General features: G+C 48.7%; 1 protein-coding gene across 1 annotated transcript in view; it reads left to right on the forward strand.

Annotated features, from left to right (window-relative positions):
- VPS37B (VPS37B subunit of ESCRT-I) overlaps positions 1-20,792 on the forward strand; it is a 25,530-nt gene extending 4,738 nt beyond the window's left edge. The window contains exons 2-4 of the mRNA XM_007448685.1: positions 17,297-17,468; positions 19,523-19,605; positions 20,289-20,792. Coding sequence (XP_007448747.1) covers positions 17,297-17,468; positions 19,523-19,605; positions 20,289-20,792 — 759 coding nt within the window. The remainder of the gene's footprint in view (positions 1-17,296; positions 17,469-19,522; positions 19,606-20,288) is intronic.
- Positions 20,793-21,106: the final 314 nt, after the last annotated feature.

A 21,106-nucleotide genomic window follows, 5' to 3' on the forward strand; every position in this document is an offset into this window, starting at 1 on the left:
AAAAAAAAAAAAAAAGAAGTGCAGTGGGGGTGGTATAGTACAGAACTGGCTTTTGATACCAGCAGTGTGACCTTTGGCAAGTATTCAGTCTTTCCAATTGCAGTTTCCTCATTGAAAATAAAGAGGATAATAGCAGTAAGCTACTCCATAGGGTTGAGGGTTGTTGGGTGGACTAAGTGAGATAAGCCTTTAACATGCTTATCATAGGAACTTCCCTGGTGGCGCAGTGGATAACACGCCCCCTGCTCCCAATGCTGGGGGCCTGGGTTCCATCCCTGGTCAGGGAACTATATCCCACATGCATGCCGCAACTAAGGAGCCCACGTGCTGCAACTAAGACCCAGTGCAACCAACCAATGAAACAAATAAATAAATAAATCTTTTTAAAAAAAAAGATGTTTATCATGGTACCTGGCACAGAGTGAACACTCATTAAATTGTTATTATTCAGTAGTATTGCCAAAACTAGAAGGCATAGTGTCCTTTCTGCCATTTCAAGAGATTCCATTTCATTTAAATGCTGTGGAGCACCTACTGTGTACGAGGCATTGTAAAGGACAGAAACATGAATAGCGTATAATCCCTATATTATAACCTAGGAAAGAAACCAAGTACACAGACATCAATACAAGAGAGAATAAGAGGTAGGGAGCTTCAGTTTGGGGAGATGAAAAGTTATGGTGGCGATGATGGCACAGCAATGTGAGTGTATGTAGCGCTGCAGGAAACGTGCACTTAAAAATGGCTAAAGGGGTCAATTTCATGTTTTGTATATTTTACCACAGTTTCTTGTTTTTGTTTTGTTAGAGAGAGAGAATAAGAAAAAGGCCACATGTGAATTGTAAATGACATTGAAGGTCAGATGAGAGGCTTTCTGGCTAGATTAGGTTCCTACTGCAAGAGATGGACTTTGATAGGCAAGTAAGATTTAAGAAAATAAATGATCAAATACAGTAATTCCTATACGAGGGTGTAGAATGATACAAGAAACATCTGTGTACCTGCAAGCGGCTTTGGAAGAAAACACGACCAAGCCAGAGAAGAGCCCTCTGTGCTCCATCCGGAACGTGATTCCCCACCCGCCAGGGAGCCAACTGTCTTGAATTAGGTGTTTATTTCTCTGAATAGTATTTTGGCAAAAGTGGGGGCCCACGAAGGAATGACAGCCTGAGCACGGCACTGAGCAGGAAAGCACGGGACAGGTTTTATGACTCGTTGAGTTACCAGATCAGATTTGCTAGTGCGAAGGGAAGTGATAGGAAATAAGGCTGGCGAGGCGGAGAGCCAGGTGAGAACTCAATGGCGGTTCCTTTGGCAGCACTGAGTTTCCGTGACTCTTTGGAGCAGAGCAGCAGTGCGATCAGAAGAGCACTTTAGGAAGAAAATTTTGGCAGCAAGGTGTGGACTGGATTGGCATGGGGAGGTTCAGGAAGACCAGGTCAGAGGTGGAAACGGAAGGGCAGGTGAGAAGAGGTTAGGATTTGAGCTAGAGCTCTAGGAGGGGAGATGCAGACCAGCTGGTTGGACCCCTTCACACCATGGTGCCCTTGTGGAGCTGTCCTTCCCCCTCCCCTGCCCACCCAGGGACCCCATCAGCTTTGCCTTCCAAATGCTCTCCCCCCCTCAGTCCAAGACACACGGTCCCTTAGCCTCTTGGTATGCCTCCTCGGTGGAATTTGAGACACATTTTGTAAGTCCCTTGCTTCCCTGTGTCCCCAACTGGCCTGGGGGTTCCATTTTATCACGTTTATCTTTGTGTCTTTGGCACCTAGCTCATGCCTGGTGCACAGGATGTGCCCAGTTAGTGCTGCTGAGTGAGTGGAGGTAGCTGGGCTTTGAGTGGAAGTGAGAGGGTGGGCCAGAGCCAGGCTGGAGGAGGGAAGAGGGGGTCCTTGACACCGTGGTAGCCTGGGTGTGGGGCGACAAGCAGGGCAGTTATGTGACATCATCCGGCAGGCAGCTGAGAGTGCAGTTCTGGAGCTCAGGGGGATGCTTTGCTTAGAGATAGAAATTTGTTGAAGTCAAGGAGAATATAAAAGTTTGAAAGGCCATTAGGAGTAATTGGCTTGGGAGAAGGAAGGAGGTGCCATGGAAGGACACGGGTCCCATGACTCGACTTTACAGATAAGTTGACATCCTGTTGCAGTGCCTGTACCGTACAGATTAGTCAGGAGGAACCCAGAAACAGGCTGCACTGGTTGAGCCTCATTGTCGTGCAGAATTGAGGTGCTCTTGAGCTAAGCCAGCCTCATTGTAGATTTGGCTTTTATCACAGTATTTGTAGCGGAATGTTGCTATGGGGATCATGCCAGGTAGCAGTGCAGGGGTGTCTCTAACGACCTGTGCGTCAGCCGCGTCTCACAGATGTGATCGCTGAGGCTCAGAACATGCCGGGGCAGGAGTTCTAGCTGGTTTATTTCCTTCCTCAGCTGTGTGGGGTTTTCACATCCCATCATTATTCAGGAAAACCATCTTACCCAGTGGTACAAAGACAGAGGAAAGTTCTTTGTAGAGTTACTTCATAGGGAAGAGTGAAAGTAGAGCAGTAGATGGAGTTTTGTTGTCAGTAGGTTACCTTGCAGTATGTCAGGGGAAAGCTTTTCAACGCATTTCTCATGGAATTGTGAGCAACGTTGTTCATTGTACCGAAGAGTGCGTGTGAAGAGCAGATGTTTGAATAGTTGTTATATTACAAGCAGTGTCATAGTTAATAAAAGACTTGATTTGAAAGAAACATTATCTCCAAGGTTAGCTAATGGCACCTTGAGGTTATATTCACACCCATAGCCCAGGGCTGAGGTTGGCAGAGGGACAGTAAGTGCTAATTGGTGTTTGCCATCAGACAGCAGGCTTTCATTAATGTGAGCACAGCTGAGGTAGGGTAAGTTTATTCATTTACTCAACCTTTATGGAACACCCTGCGTGTGGGGCGCAGGGCGTGGGGTGTGAAACCGCTCAGCCACAGAGTTTTCATCTTTTAGGATCTCGCAGGTATGCAAAAGCCAGTTTCAATGTATGGGTGAAACCGTAGGGGTGAGGACACGCCCTAGTGGGAGGGAGACGTGGTGAACCTTTGCAGGGCTCAGGGAGATCCTTGGGAATGTTTCCTGGAGGAGATGACTCATGAGCTATGGTTGGAAGGGTGAGTTAACCAGGTAATGAGGGAGAAGGGCTTCCAGGCATGGGGCTGGGCTGCATGAACAGAGGCACAGAGGAAAGAAGCAGAGATTGTGTGCACAGGAATACTGCAGGCCTTGCTGGAGGGGCCAGGGCAGGGCGTGGGGGGAACGAGGCTGGAGAGGCGGGCAGAAACCAGACAGCCTCGTGTTTCCTGAGAAAGCTTGGGCTTCACTCTCCAGTCAGAGGGAGCCACTGGAGGATTTTAAACCAGGGAGTGGTGTAGTCATACTTGGCGATTTATGTAGATGATTCAGGCAGCCAGGAGAGGATGGATTTGAGGGGGTAAGACCAGAAAGCAGGGAGATCAGTTAGAAGCTGAAAGAGGATTGAGAAAAAAGATTTTCAGGCAGCCAGACTCTGACTTGGAGGCTTACACCAGACTCATTGCACAGCCTGCTGAGGCTTGCTTTGCACACAATTCAGATAACAACACGCTTGGTCCTATGGCTAATCTGTCAGTGGCAGATTTTTTAAAGGGTGTAGGGATCTGTCAGTGGCAGATTTTTTAAAGGGGGTAGGGAAAAACTAATAGAGCCGGTTACACCATCCAGAAATAAATGAAGCTGCACAAAAAATGTAAGATCAGCTGTTAAGCATAGGATTTGGGTTGTTAGAAGACTTCAGACACGGATTAACCTTTCTAAATATTGGTTTCCTCATCTTTAAAAGGGGAGAATTAAAATACCGTCCTTATGAGACTTTGGAGGATTAAATAAGATAATGTTTGTAAACTGTGGAACACAGTGCGTGACCATGATAGATGCCAGTAAATGAAGCTGTGACGGCTGTGAATGAAGTGCTTGAGGCTGTTTGGTTTAGGGTAGGGCTTCCCTGATTCTGTGATTGTTAATGGCGATTACAGAAAGAGGGCTCTGTGGTCAAGAAATCCGGGGAATCTGCCGAAATCAGAGGGGTTTTGTTTTGCTTTGCGTTGTTTGGTTTGGTTCTTACAGCTAGTGTGTGTTGTAGTATTTCCCACACTTACTCCATCGCAGAACTCAGTCTGGTGGGGCTAGGTTCCCTGGGGCACACTTGGACAAATGCTTATTTAAGGACATAAATGCATCCATCTGCTTCCATGGCCCAGGGATATTGGTTTATCATAGACCCACTGTGGTTACTTGATACTGATGGTTCTGTCTCATCAAAGGCTGTCCTTTGTGCTTTCATGTACTCTGTTTAAGAAGGCAAGGAAGGAGACTTCCCTGGTGGCGCAGTGGTTAAGAATCCGCCTGCCAATGTAGGGGACTCGGGTTTGAGCCCTGGTCTGGGAAGATCCCACATGCCTGCGCACCTAGAGCCTGTGCTCCGCAACAAGAGAAGCCACAGCAGTAAGAAGCCCAGGCACCACCACTAGAGAAAGCCCGTTCACAGCAGCAAAGGCTCAGTGCAGCCAAAAATAAATAAATTAATTAATTAAAAAAAAACAAAGCAAGGAAGTATATTTAAGGTTTCTTAAAAAAAAGATTTAAGATTTCTGACCCCAATTGATCAAACCTTTAAAAAATGACATTTTTAACATGTTTATTATAGAAAAATTTAAAAATACAACTATAAAGAAGAAAAATATAATCACATGTAATACCACCACTCAGATAAACACTGTTGAACATTTTATACATTTTCTTTGTGTTTTCTACCACTAGGATCATTCTGCATGTAGAGTTTTTGACTTGTTTTTTATCTAAATTTATGCTCTGGGCATTTTCTTATTTTTTGTCAGAAGATCCTTACATGACATGATTTTTAGTGGCTTATGATATTTTATCATGTGGGTATGCCACAATTTATGTGACTAGTCCTTTATTACTGGACATTTAGGTACTGGGTTTTTTGCTTTCATAAATTATATTTCGGTTAACATCTTTGAGCATAAATCTGTTAAAATATCAACACTTAATTTTTTTGAAAATGAGTCAGTCTTAAGTATCTAGGCAATTCTTTTAGTTAGAACATCTTATTCCCTACATCACTTATAATTGCAGTTTTTTTGTTGTGAAATTTAAGTAGAATAATTTAGAGTAACTCATTCTCCTTTGACTAATCCCTTTCTCTACCCACAGACTAAAAAAAAAAAAATCTCGTTATTAGAATAGCATTTTCTCATACTGAATAGAAGATGGATAATTTCAGTCATGTGAGAGTAAACTTTTATCAAACTGAATTCTTGAGTCAGGTGTTGGAAAGTTCATGTCATGATGTATTTTAAATGTAAAAGCAAAACTGTCAAAAGATGTAGTCTTGATATGCATCTGGGATCTACCTGGATAGGCATTCTCTTATCTGCACCTGTGTAAAGGCTATCCCAGAAAATTCTCATACATGCTTTTCTTATAGTTTGTGGTGAAGAGGGGAAAACCCCAAAGCTCTTACTAAACAAGTGAACGCTTTGGTTGGTTGTCTTGGCAAGAAACTACTAATAAGAAAAGCAAAGTTTAGAAATTCTGTCTTCTGTAGGCTGCTTTCTTTTGGGGAGGGCGGGAGGGATCTGGATTTTTAAATTACGGTGGAAGCTATTAATTGACCTCCCTCTACTTAACTAAAGTGTTCCAGTAATTGGCATTCTCCATGCCCTTCATCAAATATAACGATTGATGCTCCCCCCACCCCAGTCATGATTAGATGCCCGGGCATTTCTGCTCCCACACCACAGTTGCTTGATTACTGAGAGTCAAGTGTGTTTTCTCTCAGACCTGTTCATTCTGATATATATATTTTTTAATTTTTGAAATTTATTTATGGCTGCGTTGGGTCTTCGTTGCTGTGCGCAGGCTTTCTCTAGTTGCAGCGAGTGGGGGCTACTCTTCGTTGTGGTGCGCAGGCTTCTCATTGCGATGGCTTCTCTTGTGGAGCACGGGCTCTAGGCGTGCGGGCTTCAGTAGTTGTGGCGCACGGGCTCTAGAGCACAGGCTCAGTAGTTGTGGCGTACAGGCTAAGATGCTCCGCGGCATGTGGGATCTTCCCGGACCGGGGCTCGAACCCATGTCCCCTGCATTGGCAGGCAGATTCTTAACCACTGTGCCACCAGGGAAGTCCCTCATTCTGATTTTGTTACAGTAATTACATGATTTCATTAAGTACTATGGCAACTGAGGAACCGTGCGTGAAAAGAGAGAGTGAAAACTGTAAGCTGAGTGCTTTGGAAAGAGTTACTATATAAGGTGATTCACTAGAAAAAAAAAAAAGGCTTGCTAGTATTCCAGAAGGATTCTGCTCTCATCTTGCTTGTCCAGTGTCTTCAGGTTCCCCACATGAGAGGGTGTGGTCTAGGCAAAGAACTTCTGGAAATCGAGCTAGTGGACCCTTTCTCTAAGAAAGGACCTTTGCTTTAAATGAAGAAAATGGATAGGTCTTTAAAATTCTATGTGTTTAGTGAGTTACTGCTTTAACCAAACTGCTCAGTTAACCAGCGGCTGACTGGTTCTGATTATATGAAGTGAGGGCTTCTCTGTGTCTTCCTGGCTCACCTGCTGTGAGATTCTGATTCTGTAGGACTAGGCTGGGGCCAGGTGTGACAAGCCCCTTGCTTTTAGGAGATGAGGGACAGAGGCAGGTGACATCGTGTTCAGTTTGGGCCCCATCCTGCCTTCTGCTCCTCATCCCTTTCTTCTTCCACGCAGAGTCCCCCAGGAGTTACAACGCCAGTGATACTAGGAAGGTAACATTTATTACCCACACCGCTATCCACACAAGTCCAGGAAGTGGGGCAGATCTTGTTTTTTTCCTCTCCGCCGACTCCCCGAATATTAGGAAATACGTCTTCTAGGAAAAAAAAAGAAAAGAAAAAACAAAAATACAACGGAACACCTTGGTATGTTGTGCCTGCCAGAAGTAGAAAACAGTCAAGTCCTGTGTAGCTGAGACCACCTCTTCCCTGGGGCTATAGTCCGTTTATTTTCAAGCCTAGCTTTTTGCATTTCCTGCGGTCAGTTGCACTTACAGTGAATAACATACTGATTTTTAAGATGGAGTCAGCTCCACGTGGAAGGGATTGGTCGAGTGTCTGCTACTTTCCGAGGACAGCAAGCTTCTCTCAACAAGAAGGATTTTGATATCTGCGATCAGAAGTAGCAGTCTTTATTAATCTAATGTGTTCTGTTGAGTGGTGGTTTCAGTGGAATGTTTGATAAGCAGCTGGCAAATTTACTTTCCCGAGTAGGTTGTAGCCTTGGAGATGGTTTCACACAGCCCACGAGATTGTTGTATTTTAGAACAGTTTCATAATGTCCTACAGTTCTTTCACTGGATTTTTTATATTTTCATATCCTTAATTTTTTTAACATGTTAAACAGTCCAACTCAGCAACTGTTAAGTTTTCTCATAGAAACTCAGGGAACATTTGGATTGAATCAAGCCACATTGGGTTGTGTTTACAGGTCACCTCTGGGATGTTATAGGCTTGGATTACAGGCTCCACCTGAAAGCCCGCCTTCAAATGGAAGACTGGTGAAATGAGTGCATCACTGGGAAGGTCTTTTCACTGAATGGAAGATGAATTTGGGTTTTCTGATAACCTGACCTTTAGTATTAAAGCCCAAACTCAAATTGCATGTGACTTTGGTGAAATCTACCATAAAATTAATTGGTGAACTAGATCAGGTGTAGCACAATAAAAAGAAACGAGGTTAACCTGGCTGAATGCGCGCCAACCTTTTTATCACCTAATCCATAAGCCTGCTGTGTTTAAAGTCTGAATGCAACCTGAACTTTTCTAGTGGAAAGTAAAAGGCTAAGCTTTCTTTCATTCTGTATCTTTGTATTATATATAACTTTCTATTTAATTTTATTTGGAAAGAATCAATCAAAATGAATTTCTATTTAATTTTATTTGAAAAGAACCAAAATCAAAATGAATTTCCCACTGAAAGGAACCAGTGTTTCTTTGAGAAGGACCCACCTGAGTTAGGGGCAGCAAATGTACAGATTGGTCTGGGTCATCTTGTTTTACCGGAGAGCAGGGCAGCTGTCAAACCTCTGGGGTATGTCAGCCTAAGAGCCAGCTCAAAGTGTCTCCCACTGGCCACCGACAGTTTGAGCATTAGGAAGATTAATGACTACAGCTGATGAAAAATCTGTTACTTAATAATGATACCTCCAGTAAAAGGTTATTGGTCGTTTTTGGAGGTTGCTTGAGCACTAACTCAATCTTCTAAAAGTTGGCTTTAAAAGTGGAGGGGTGGCGAAATCAAACATTCATCCTGCTTTTCCTATGTAAATTATTTCCGATACTAAGAAACAGATGAGGCAGAATGCTCAGAGGAATTCAAGCCAATACATACAAAAGATGAAATTAAAGAATTTTTAGTGAGTGTAGTTACAGCATTGTAGTTGGAGTTATGAAGTTCTTGCCCATTAAAGATACATATTAAAGTTTTTACGGGTGAAATGATATTATGCCGAGATTTGCTTCAAAATACTTCCGCCCCAGAAGTGGGGAGAGTACAGAAGAAACAAGACTGGCAAGTGTCGCTAACTGCTGAACCGGGGAGAAGGGCGCACAGGGATTCATTATACTTACCTCTGCTTTTGCTTTGTGCTTGAAATATCCTAATAAAAGGGTAAATGAGAGGCATAAATAGAAATGAAATTTAGGTGATTACTGGAACTTGAAAATAGAGAAGTGGTGGTAGACTGGATTTTGTGTAGTAGGGTAGGTTCTGTGGCATAATTCATGGTGTAATCCTGTAGAAAACACACCTGGAGACAGAATACCCTAACTCTTAATGTCATACCTCAGGATTTACTTCCTGGCACTTGTGACTTTGGTGATCTCTTAAACCTCCCTAAGATTGCATTTCCTTTTTCCTGAGTAAAATGGGGACAAATCTGTCTCACCCTTGCTGAGAGGATTAAGGAGATATAATGGGTGAAGGGACGGTGGCACAGTGCTAAGCACGCGGTGAGAACTCAAGAAACGTTCACAGATACTGTTGAACAGTGGCAGGTGCTGGCGAGAGTGAAGCTGTCACGTCACCACCAGTAAGTTGTCTTACTTAAATCTTTAAGTTCGCATCTGTTTTATTTTTTTTCCCCCTGAACCTTTCTTTTTAAACTTTTTATTTTATATTGTGTATAGCTGATTAACAGTGTTGATAATTTCAGGTGTACAGCAGAGGGACTCAGCCGTACATATACATGTGTCCTCCTCCCCTGAGCCTTTTCTTTGAATAGCAAATGCAGTCAGGGCTACAGGCTGCAGTACGGGGTGAATGGTGCCCTCTGGAGTTAGGCCCTGTGAGCTGAACACCGCCCATCTCTGTGGCGGTCTTGACGCAGAGGCTTATGCTCAGGAGGACAGACTGTGTTCTGGTTGTTGTTCCCCCAGAGCCTGGCACGTAATGGTGCTTCTTAAGTATTTCTTGAATGAATGAATGAAACGCGCAAGCCGCTGTGTTGGAGCACGTTGCGGTGGCTGTTATGAGCCATACATAGTCTAGGTACTGGAGTTCATGAGTGACTTAAAAAAAAAAAAAATGTGTAAAGTATTGTGGCTTCCAGGCCATCACAGTCATAAACATTACTCCCACATTCTACCCGCCTCTAATGAGTCTCCACATGTGTGTTGCATGTCTGATGTCTACGCAGTAATGGGTAGTTTCGCTTTAGAGCAATCACTGTCATAATCTTAATTTTTTCCATTTATGCTTTGTTTCCAAACTGTGATCACTCCTGTGGTAAAGTAGGGGTGCAGATAGTTTCACCTGGTTGGTTGTAATGACGAGCATTCATCTATGATGTTACTGTTTAAAAATTTATTATAAACATTCAAAGAAGCTAATCTTCAGAACAGCTTAGCAAGGTTTTAACAACTGGCAGGTAGTGGCCTGAGGCCCAGCAATCAAGAGTCCTCCAGATTGAATTGAACACATATTTAGCAGTAGGCATGTGTTGGCCTGGGTACTGTGCTGGGTTCTGGGTGTTGGGGAGTGAACAGGGCTCAGTTTTCCTCTTAAGGGGCCCGATGTTCTCATCAGAAGGGTGAGCGTGAGCTCAGACGTTGTCGTATTTCCTGGGAAAAGCCATTCCAGTTCTGTCAGTCAGGCCTTTGGCGAGACAGGGCACTCAGACTCCCCCAGGGCTGGTGCAGAACGGGCCACAGGTGTGCACTTCTCAGCCTCAGGCCTGAGGGATGGAGCTGGGTGTGGAGAACGAGAGAGGGGGCTGCTTTTGATTGGGGTGGGGGGTTTGGTCACCTACAGCGACCCCAGAGGGAGGGGACCCAGAGAACCCCCTCCTCATTTCACTCTCGTCCCACCCTCAGTCCCCATCGCTGAATCCAGCTAGGACCAGAAGGCAGGGGGCCTAAGTGGTGGATGTGGTTCAGCCAGTTGGCGCCTGGGGCACAGAGCAGGATGGAGAGTGGATCTCAAGGAGAGGTGGAAGATTCCAGCCCTGGATTAAGTCCTCTGGATGCCATAACACATTACACAACTTGGTGGCTTAAAACAAGACAAATTTATTCTCTCACAATCCAGGAGACCAGAAGTCCTAAATCAGGGGTGTCCATGCTCCCTCCAGAGACTCTAGGAGAGAATCCGTTCCCTGCCTCTTCCAGCTTCTGGTGTTGCTGGCCTCCTTGGCTTGTGGCCGTATCACTCCATTCCCTGCCTCTGTCTTCACATGACTTTCTCCTCTGTGTGTCTTGTATAAACCCACTTGCCGTTGGATTTAGGACACGACCCAGGTAATCTAGGATGACCTTTGTCTTCTTTAACTTAATTACATCTGCAAAGAATCTTTCCCCAGATAAGGTCACATTCCCAGGTTCCAGGGATTAGAATGTGGACATTTCTTTTGGGGAGCCACCATTCAGCCCACTACAAGCACCCGTCACTCGCAGGAGGGTTAAAACGCCATTGTGATACAGTGATAGCTGTTGGTGTGACTTTGTTTAATTTGTCTTCAGTCGAGGGGCACTCTGCGAGGGCAGGGTCCGGCCTGCCTCGTTCACCCCCGTGTCCATCGCCAGGCCTGCCCAGGGTCAGCGCGTAGCAGTGCCTCAGAAAATCCTTTTTTGGATGAATGAATAAACTGATGAACGGACAGGCACCGTGAACTGCAATACAGAGTAAAACCAGGGGTGTGCTCTGTGAGGCCACAAAAAGAGCTCAGATGTCACTGTGTGCTGAAGGAAAGCCAGTTCAGTTATATCAGCTGTTGGGTCTCTGGCGCAACAGGGGGCGCTCAGCTTGGGGGAGTTGAGGGGTGTTTAGTAAAGGTGTTCTTTACAAGGAGATGGTGGGTGTAGACCCCTCAGGGCTGGTGCAGTTCAGCTTCGAGCCGAACACTTACAGGGATGGATGGAGCGGTGAGTTGTGCCTCAGAGAGCACCCAGCGATCAGGGGGTGAGAGCGTGTGTAGCTTTTTGTGCGGCTCTCAGAGTCGAAAAAGGCCCAGAGCCACAGCCAGGGCAGGGCTTTGAGGAGGGGCTTTATACGCAGGGGCTTTATACGCAGGGGCTCGAGCAAAGTTGTTGGTGAGGAGTGTTTTATCTACCAGATGGAATGTTTACTTGTTAAATAAAATGGGATCCTTTACTTTGTGCAAATACTAGGCCTCTGAGCATGGCAGTAGGTGAGAGGGCAAACCTGTGTTGTTTTGTTTGTTTTGTTTTTTGTTTTTGGGCTGCACCTTGTGGCATGCGGGGATCTAGTTCCCCGAGCTGGGATCGAACCTGTGCCTCCTGCAATGGAAGCGCAGAGTCTTAACCACTGGACTTCCAGGGACATCCCCCAAACCTGTGTTTTTATCTTAGTTCCCCAGCCCAGATTCTGTGTCCTTACTGGGTTTTGAGCATTTAAGGGACTTTATTTAGTACGATCAAGAATTTCCATCTGGGCTTCCCTGATGGCGCAGTGGTTGAGAGTCTGCCTGCCGATGCAGGGGACGCGGGTTCGTGCCCCGGTCCGGTCCGGGAAGATCCCACATGCCGCGGAGCGGCTGGGCCCGTGAGTCATGGCCGCTGAGCCTGCGCGTCCGGAGCCTGTGCTCCGCAACGGGAGAGGCCACAACAGTGAGAGGCCCGGGGAAGATCCCACATGCCGCGGAGCGGCTGGGCCCGTGAGCCATGGCCGCTGAGCGGCTTGGACCTGTGAGCCATGGCCGCTGAGCCTGCGCGTCCGGAGCCTGTGCTCCGCAACGGGAGAGGCCACAACAGTGAGAGGCCCGCGTACCGCAAAAAAAAAAAAAAAAAAAGAATTTCCATCTATTTTGTTGAAATTTGCTAACGTAATTCAATAATGTCATTTACTTTGTTATGATAAGGATTATATTATAGTGTAAAGGGGGAATAAGGGACTACTCTGAGTATTTTTCCATAAAAGATTTAGCTTGGAAACAGGCAGATTTGCCCATTGTAGTGTTTATAGGAAGGCACAGTTATAATCGTAGTTGAAGGGGCAGACAGGCCAGCTTAAATCAGAACTTCACATTGTGGAAGCATCTGGTTTGGAAAACATCCGCTGCAGACCCAAACCTTGACCCAGCTCTGGACAGTGGGGCGCAGGCAGGCCCCCGTCCTGGCCCTGAGTGCCTCTCAGTTGCAACTGCTGCATGTGTCATGCAGAGGAGGGTTTGTCTGTTTCCCTTCTCACCAACTGTGTTTTCTTCCACACTCCCCCAACTCAAATAAGTAATGACCTATGCATTTGAGGTAGAATGTGCATTCTGTGAGAACGTCATATAGTGATGTAAGCCTCCCAGGAGACAACGATATCTCCACTCTGCCTGGACAAGTATATGTAAAAGACCTTGGTTTTTTGTTTGTGTAAACAAAGGCAGCTTATCTCCCTAGAGCCTCTGCCCTTCTGGTTCTACTAATACCTAACAGGTTTTTTTTCTTTAATTAAAACAATTACTTTCTATAAATTTATACATGCTTATTATAAATGATTCAAGCACTATACACAAGTAGAAAGAGGAAAGTAAAAAAAAAAAAAAAAAGTCGCACCAGTGAGAGGTCGCTATTAGCTTTGGGTGACCATCCGTTCAGACAGCCCTGCTCATGGATGGACAGATGGGCAGAAATCACTGTATAAATGGATCTTACTGTAAATGCTGCTATCACATATCTGTTTTCTTTGATTTTGAACAGAAAAGGAAACTGAAGTGAAACTGAGTACATTTATAAAAATGTTTCATTACCACAGAGAGTTTATTTCCTGAAAAGATTTCTCTGTGGTTAAGAAAAAGAATCATGAGAAACCATCAAGAGGCTGGGACCCAGTTTTCAATTTCAGGGTGTATGGCTCCGCACGAGGCCTCCTCTCGCACGGGTCCTCAGATCAGTAGGACAGGGGCTGGAGAGTCAGACCGCACGTCACCCAGGGTGGCTGCCCCTTAGGCCTTGCTGATGTGGCGTGCAGGGTCCCCCTAAGTCCTTTGCAAACGATAGAACAAGTCTGGCTGCTTCCTCCCAGTTTTCCTCAACTGGGATGATGAAAAGGAATGTTGGGGAGGAAGGTCTTTCTCTAATGCAGCATCGAAGGCGTGTTTGGGCACCGATGCTTGTGCTGGAAGAGCTTTATCAGAGGCTTTTCCCCACTTCAGCCTACGCCCTGGCCACTGCTCCCGCCACCACTGTCCCCACTGTCCACCTGGAGAGGGTGCGGGTGTGCCCTGGGTGGCCACTGAGAATTTCCTGATAGTCTTGTAAAAACATCTGAGTACCTGGGGATAGAAAGAGTACAGTCAGCGTAACGGTCGTCTCCATTGGTTGGAATTTTATTTTGCCTGTGCATTCTGTGCATGACATGTTGTAGGAGAAGTGATTTTGACCTGACTTGGACCCCAGGAGAATAAGCTTTATTCGTAGATATATTTTAGGGTGGAACTGTGAGGCAAGGATCACCTGGGGCCTTTGAAGACACTTTCTAGGCCTGGGTCCCCTCCTACAGAATTGGGCTCATCTGGGGCTGGTCTGGGCCTGGGGAACTTGTCAGTGCCCCCTTGCCTTCAGGTAGTTCCCCTGAGGCTGAGGACCCCCACGGTAGGCTGGCACTTGGCGGTGCTAGGACGGTGCACTTCCCTCACGCCTTTCCAGTTGCCCCTCGGGACCCCTATGCTTGTGGTCTGCCTGCACTGAAGACTTGGGGAAACTCATGATCGGATGGCGCTTAGATCCAGGACGAGTGAGACCCTCCACCACAGTCCCCAAGGGTTCCTCTATTATGGGAGCCCGTCTGTTGCATAAAGGATTTGGGGCATTTGTTGCTTGGCAAGCACAGCTCATGGTTTTTTTCTTTTTGACTCTGCATTTTGTTACCCACCTAGTTTGCCAGATCTAGCCTCAAGTGACTGGCTTTTTAGGGGATGAGAGGGTCTCTCTGATTGATTCAGCAGATCCTTGCTGAGTGGCTGCTGTGTGCTGGCTGTTTGGCACACCACAGATGACAGGATACCCAAAGGGGGTAACAGTGAGCGGGCGCACAAACGTAGTGCTCACTGGTTGCCTTTGGTGGCAGGAAGGAAACAGGTGCTGTGACAGAGGGCAGCTGCTGGCTTAGCGAGGACGGCCAGGGAGGCCTCTGCGGACAAGGCGCTCAGCTGGGGCCAGGCAGTGAGGCGGAGCCGGGGGCCTGCTCAGGGAGAGCTTGGCTGGTTCTCAGAACTGCCGGGACGGGGCGAGTGAGGGCCAGGTCACCCCAGGGCTCAGAGATAGGGCCTGACGAGTTGGGCTCCATTTTCGCTGATTCTCAGTTTGAGAATAGGAGGGTGCCTGTTCCTCTCAATTCTCTGGGTCTCACTCAGGGCCTGACAAATAACAGTTGCTCGGTAAGTGTTTACTGAACACAGAACTGATTGAGTCAGAATGATGGCACGCACAGGGCAGTGGGTCCAGACGGTGGCCTTGAATACCTGCCCCTTCCCGTCCATCAGATGAGACCAGTCGGAGCAAAAGATCTCATCAATAGTCTGTTTTATTTATTTATAATTAAAGTTTAAATTTTGAGATAATTGTAGATTCACATGCAGCTGTAAGAAATAACACAGAGATCCTGTGTAGCCTTCACCAGGGTTCCCCCACTGACAACATCTTGCAAAATTCTAGTCCACTCCCAAGCCAGAATTTTGACACAGATATGGTCAGAGCAGGGCACCGTGGCCACAAGGAGCCTTCCTGTCGCCTCTTACAGTCACTTCCCTACCCCCAACCACGAATCCATCTCCATTTCTGTAGTTTTGTCCTTTCAAGAATGTTGTATACACAGAATCTTGGAGTCTGTGACCCTCTGGGCGGGTTTGTTTCTTTTGCTTAGCCTGTCCCCTGGATCTCAGTCCAAGTTGCACGTGTCTCAGTAGCCCATTCTTTCTTAGGTCTGCGCTCTGCTCATGGTGTGGGTGTAGTACTGCATTTAGCCGTTCACCTGCTGAAGGACACCTGGGTGGCTCCAAGTTTTTGATTACAGAGAAGGCCGTTCTGAACATTCATGTGCAGGTTTTTGTGTGAACATAAACTTTCATTTCTCTGGAATAAATGTCCAGATGTACAATTTCTGGATGGTATGGTAGTTACCTGTTTTGTTTTAAAAGAAATTGCCGAGCTGTTCTCCAGGGTGGCTGTACAATGGTTGGTTTGTATGTTCTCTTAAATGGCTTAATCGAAGGAAAGGCTCTTCTGCAGGACCTCTGGATGCAATGTACCTGGAGGCCGAGCTGCTGTGTGTAGGGGTTGGGGCGGTGCTGGGAGCCCCCCAGGACCCCTCCACAGTCTGCAGGACCAGGAACCCAGTTAAACCAGGTCTTTCCAGCCCTCACAGTCCTTGGCTGGCTGAAAGCAGCAGCGAGAGAGGGGAGAGTATTTCCACTGTGCTAGTTTTATAGTATTGAGCTAGAGGCTTAATTTTCTATTTTAACTTAAATTTTGCTTTACCCTGAGCCTAATCTTGAGGGCCCTGCCCTGTGGTCCGTGCGAGAGATGTAGATTATGTGTCTGCTGAGGAGAGGAGCCCCCCACTCGGTGGTCAGGGCCTCCTGCTAGAGACCTGCATCCAAGGCTCGCTCTTTGTTCTCACACGTGTGAGTGTGTGTGTGTGCGTGCGTGCGTGTGCGTGCACGCGTGCTGGGAATTGTGCACTAGCGCCAAAGGGTATGGCTGGAGGGGGAGGGCTTGAAGCGGAGGCAGCAAGGCCAGGAACCTACAGTCAGACGAGCAAGAGGAAGGAAGTAACAGCGAAAATAGCCTGGGTGGGGTGGGGTGTAGAATATATCAAGGGGAGGACAGGATGGCTGGTGTGGGGCTGACGGAGAGCTTTGGAGAGAAACGGGGGCAAGTAAGACTTCAAATCCAGAAAGCGAGGCGGCTGCAGGCCGTGGAGGAGCCCCTCAGCAGCAAGTGGAAAGGGGGCTGATCCAGAAGTAAGACACGTTGGTATTTTTGCTTTTTATTCAATGTACTTCTGGTTACGTTTCATTAGGGCTTCCTCACCTTTTCTCAGACCTCGCATTAACCCCTCTCACCCCTGAGGTTCAGGCGGGCTTCTCTACCCACACGTGACCTGTCACCCCCGGAAGCACAGGACCCCTGTCGGGCAGATAAATCCCCGCTCCCAGCTTTGGGTCAGTGGAGCTGATGGACCGGCGGTCAGGAGCTGGGGAGGCTCAAGCCTCTGCTCAGACGTGAAGAGCTGGTGTCGGGCGTAGGGACAGAGTAGAACAGGGCCCCTGAGTGGATTCCTTCCCAGGGTCTCGAGCTTTCGCGTTTGATCTCAAAGCTTGATGAATAAGCCTGAATTGACACGATGCCAACTGGACCTCCTGATAAAAAGTGGTTCTTTCACTTCTCTGGAACAGCAGCAACTCGTTTTGGAAAACTCTAGCTCTAAATCTTTAGAGCCGTTCGCTCCTAAGAGCACAATGGCAGTGGTAAGGAATTCGGGTCACTGCACAGCTCCTGGGGTAAAAGCTTCAGCAGGTCCTGGGACAAAGCCCGTCCTGCAGGCCTGAGGAGAGGAAGTGGTCTCGCTCTTTAAGAACGGGAGCAGTGTCCAAACTAGAAATCGGGGCTGGCGTTGGGATGGGGGCAGCTGCCCAGCCAAACGGAAGCTGCTGCGGTGGCCCCGGGGGTGGGGCTCGGGGCTCACACGCTGGTTCTCATCACCCTGTATGGTCTTTGCAGACGCAGAATGTTCAGCTTAACAAAGAAATGACGCTGGCCAGCAACCGCAGCCTGGCAGAAGGAAACCTTCTCTACCAGCCCCAGCTGGACTCTCTGAAAGCACGTTTGACCCAAAAATACCAGGAACTCCAGGTGCTCTTTGAAGCCTATCAGATAAAAAAGACCAAATTAGGTAACTCTTTTAGGGTGATCTTTCAAGAATAAAGAGCTGAGGGAAGGGTGCATTTTCAAGCTGTTGCACTAACCAGGAAAGAAATGTCATTATGGAACAATTTCAGATTAAGACAGTCATTACTGCTGTGAAAAAATAGTTTATATATAGGATTGTGTCAGTAATTTAGAAGAAGAGACTTGACTACTTTTTTTTTTTTTTTTTTTTTTGGCGGTCCGCGGGCCTCTCTCTGTTGTGGCCTCTCCTGTTGCGGAGCACAGGCTCCGGATGCGCAGGCTCAGCGGCCATGGCTCACGGACCCAGCCGCTCTGTGGCACGTGGGATCTTCCCAGACCGGGGCACGAACCCGTGTCCCTTGCATTGGCAGGCGGACTCTCAACCACTGCGCCACCAGGGAAGTCCTTGACTACTTTTTAAACAAGACTCTACCTTTTCCAAACAGTATAGAAAAAAGGCAATTTTCTGAATTATGATATACAACTAATGTTTCATCCTTGAAGTTAGGCCCTCACAGTTAATGTTGAAAAATATTAATCACTGGAATACTTTAATGTCACATTTACTTTGCAGCCATTATGAAGTGACGCAGGCATTGACTATTGTTGAAGCCTGAGTGCATTGGGGGTAGCTTTCAAGGAGACTGAGATTAAGAGAAGGTTAAAAGGGGAGTTACCTGGTGGTACAGTGGTTAGGACTCAGTGCTTTCACTGCCGTGGCCCTGGGTTCAATCCCTGATCAGAGAACTAAGATCTCACAAGCCGAGGGGCACAGCCCCCCCCCCCAAAAAGGAGAGAGAAGGTTAAAAAATCACCCCCTTCAGTGAAGTGTACAGTGACGTCTGATACCATGATTCCTGTATCTGTATAACTGCAGTAAAAATGCACTGTAACACACCCGACCAGAATGAGTAAAGGTGAAAAGACTGGCAACACCAGTGCTGGTGGGGATGCGTGGTTCTTCCATTGCTGGGAGGAGTGAGAATTGGAGAAGCTGTTTGTTAGTACCTGCTACAGTGAAAAGTAGGCATGGTCTATGATTCAGCAGCTCCACTGCTGGGTGTCTCCCCAACAGAAGCGAACATTCACTCATGTCTATCATAAGATGCACACAATGGGCTTCCCTGGTGGTACAGTGGTTGAGAGTCCACCTGCCAATGCAGGGGACACGGGTTCGTGCCCTGGTCCGGGAAGATCCCACGTGCCGCGGAGCGGCTGGGCCCGTGAGCCATGGCCGCTGAGCCTGCGCGTCTGGAGCCCGTGCTCCGCAATGGGAGAGGCCACAGCAGTGAGAGGCCCGCGTACCGCAAAAAAAATAAAAAGATGCATGCAAGACTGTTCGTTATAGCTTGCCTTGTGAGAGCCAAATTTGGAAACAGTCTAAGTGTCCATCTACAGAATGATGAGTAAGTTGTGACACTTATACAACTTTCAGTGCCACAAAGCACGGAAAGAAATGAACTGCCGATTCGTGCAGCAACACGGATGGTCTCAGAGACGTGGTATTGAGCGAAAGAGGCCAGCACAGAGCACATACTGTGTGATTCCACTTGTGTGAAGTTCAGAAGCAGGCAGAACTCTTGGGTAGTGGAGGTCAGCACCTCTGGGAGTGGCCTGGGGAGCCTTTGCAAACTCTGTATCCCAGTCTGGATCATGGTGGTTGGGTTTGTATATGTAAAAATTCAGGTGGTGCACTTAAGATGTGTATACTTTATGTATTTATGTAAATTATCACTCAGAACTCCAAAGGAAATAAATTATAGGGTGAATTGCAGGGTTAGGTTGCAAGGTTAGGTCACATGTTCAGTAATCGCCTCTGTATTGTGAGGCGGGAAGGTGACGCTGGCTGCCGTTACGGCCTTTCCTGTCAGCTTCCTGGAAAGTCTGCTCAGTAGGTGTGACTCTCCTGTCGCCTATCCAGCGAAAGTCCACTCTTTCTTCGAAAGGGAAGTGGGGAGGTAACTGGGGGAGTGTGTCATCCTGAGGGGCCGGGGGTCATGGTGGTTTCTGAGGGTGTGCCAGTGCCCCTCACGCTATCGTGCCTCCTGCTTCTTCCAGATAAACAGTCCAGCAGCGCTTCCTTGGAGACCCTGTTAGCACTTCTGCAGGCAGAAGGGGCCAAGATCGAGGAGGACACCGAGGTAAATCCAGCCAGCCCAGCGGGACGCCCCAGGGCAGTTACCTGGGCCTGGGCCCAGTTCCCCCAGGGCCAGGCGTGCCGGCTGCGCGGAGTGAGCAGCCCAGCCGGTGGGCTGGGGAGAGCGCCAGCCTGGGGGCCAGGGAGGCAGCGGGGGCAGTCTGGTCCTCAGGTGAGGGGTGCACACTACACTGTGAATCGGCGCCCGTCCCGTGGGTGCCGCTGGCTGAGTTACCATCTGTCTGCGTCAGCTGGCTGGGCAGAGCCTGTGGGCACGGCCAGCTGAGCACCGAGGCTTAAGCCTCGCTGAGCCGTAAGGAAATGAGTCAGGGTCCAAAGTTGTGCGGTTGTAGCCTCGCCGGACTAGGCCAAGTGCTTTGAGGAACCATCGGGCAGGGTGGCCCTCGTTGGCGCGAGTGAGTTTCTGTCCTGCCGACCGTGTGGGGCTGGCAGGGCGCAGCCAGTAGAGGGAAGGAAACGCTGGTCTCGGCCGGGCGCTTAGCAGCTCGGGACCCTCACCTTAAGGCGGGCTCTCCCCAGGGCCCGCCGCCTGTCCGGCAGGTGGGACCAGCACCTCTCTTCTCGCTCGCTCGGCCCGGGTGGGGCACCAGGAGCGGCCGGGGACAGGGAAGGGATGGGTGTCCTCACGGCCGACCTGCCCCGTGAACCAGGTTTCTCCTCCTCCAGAACATGGCAGAGAAGTTTCTCGACGGAGAGCTTCCCCTGGACTCCTTCATCGATGTCTATCAGAGCAAGCGGAAACTGGCCCACATGCGAAGGGTTAAAATCGAGAAGCTCCAGGAGGTGGTTCTGAAGGGGCAGAGACATCCGCAGGGCCTGCCGCCGGCCCCGCTGCCCCCCAGGGTGCCCGAGCCAGCACCGGCTGCCCCCCTGCCCTACCCCTCCCCGGAGGCCAGCGGGCCGCCCTCCGCGGTGCCTCGGCGCATCCCTCCGCCACCACCCCTGGTGCCTGCGGGACGCTTAGCCACGCCGTTCGCCGCCGCCCTGAGCTCGGGACAGGACCCCCCGCACCCGGTGGCGCAGTGCCCGCCGCTGCCCCCGCGCGGGGGCCTCCCCGCACAGCAGGGCTTCTCCCTGCAGCGGTTCGTGTTGCCACCGTACCCACCGGCGCTGCCCCAGAGACCCCCGCCCCGGCTGCCTCCGCACCAGCCAGGCTTCATCCTCCAGTGAGCGGCCCTTGTCCTCCCCGTGAGACTCCCTCGCCGGCGCCTGCTGGCCGGGTCCGCGCACGCAGATGGAGGCTGTGAGCACCGGCTGCTCTGCCAGGGGCTCCGGTGCTCGGGCCAGGGCGTCCATCTGGTTGTAGAGCCGTAGGTCAGTGGTAAGCACACGTAGAACCCTGGTTGTGGACACCTAGGCGGTTGTGCGCTGGGCCTCAGCCCAGGGCATCCCATGGTCGCGCTGGTTTGTGTTCTCGGTATGATTCCTCAGTCTGGTGTTGAATTCGTGAGTTTGGGGAAAAGTCGTCGTCTCCCGCCACCCCC

Source organism: Lipotes vexillifer, unplaced genomic scaffold (genome assembly GCF_000442215.2).
Source record: "Lipotes vexillifer unplaced genomic scaffold, Lipotes_vexillifer_v1.1 scaffold21, whole genome shotgun sequence".
Taxonomy (NCBI): domain Eukaryota; kingdom Metazoa; phylum Chordata; class Mammalia; order Artiodactyla; family Lipotidae; genus Lipotes; species Lipotes vexillifer.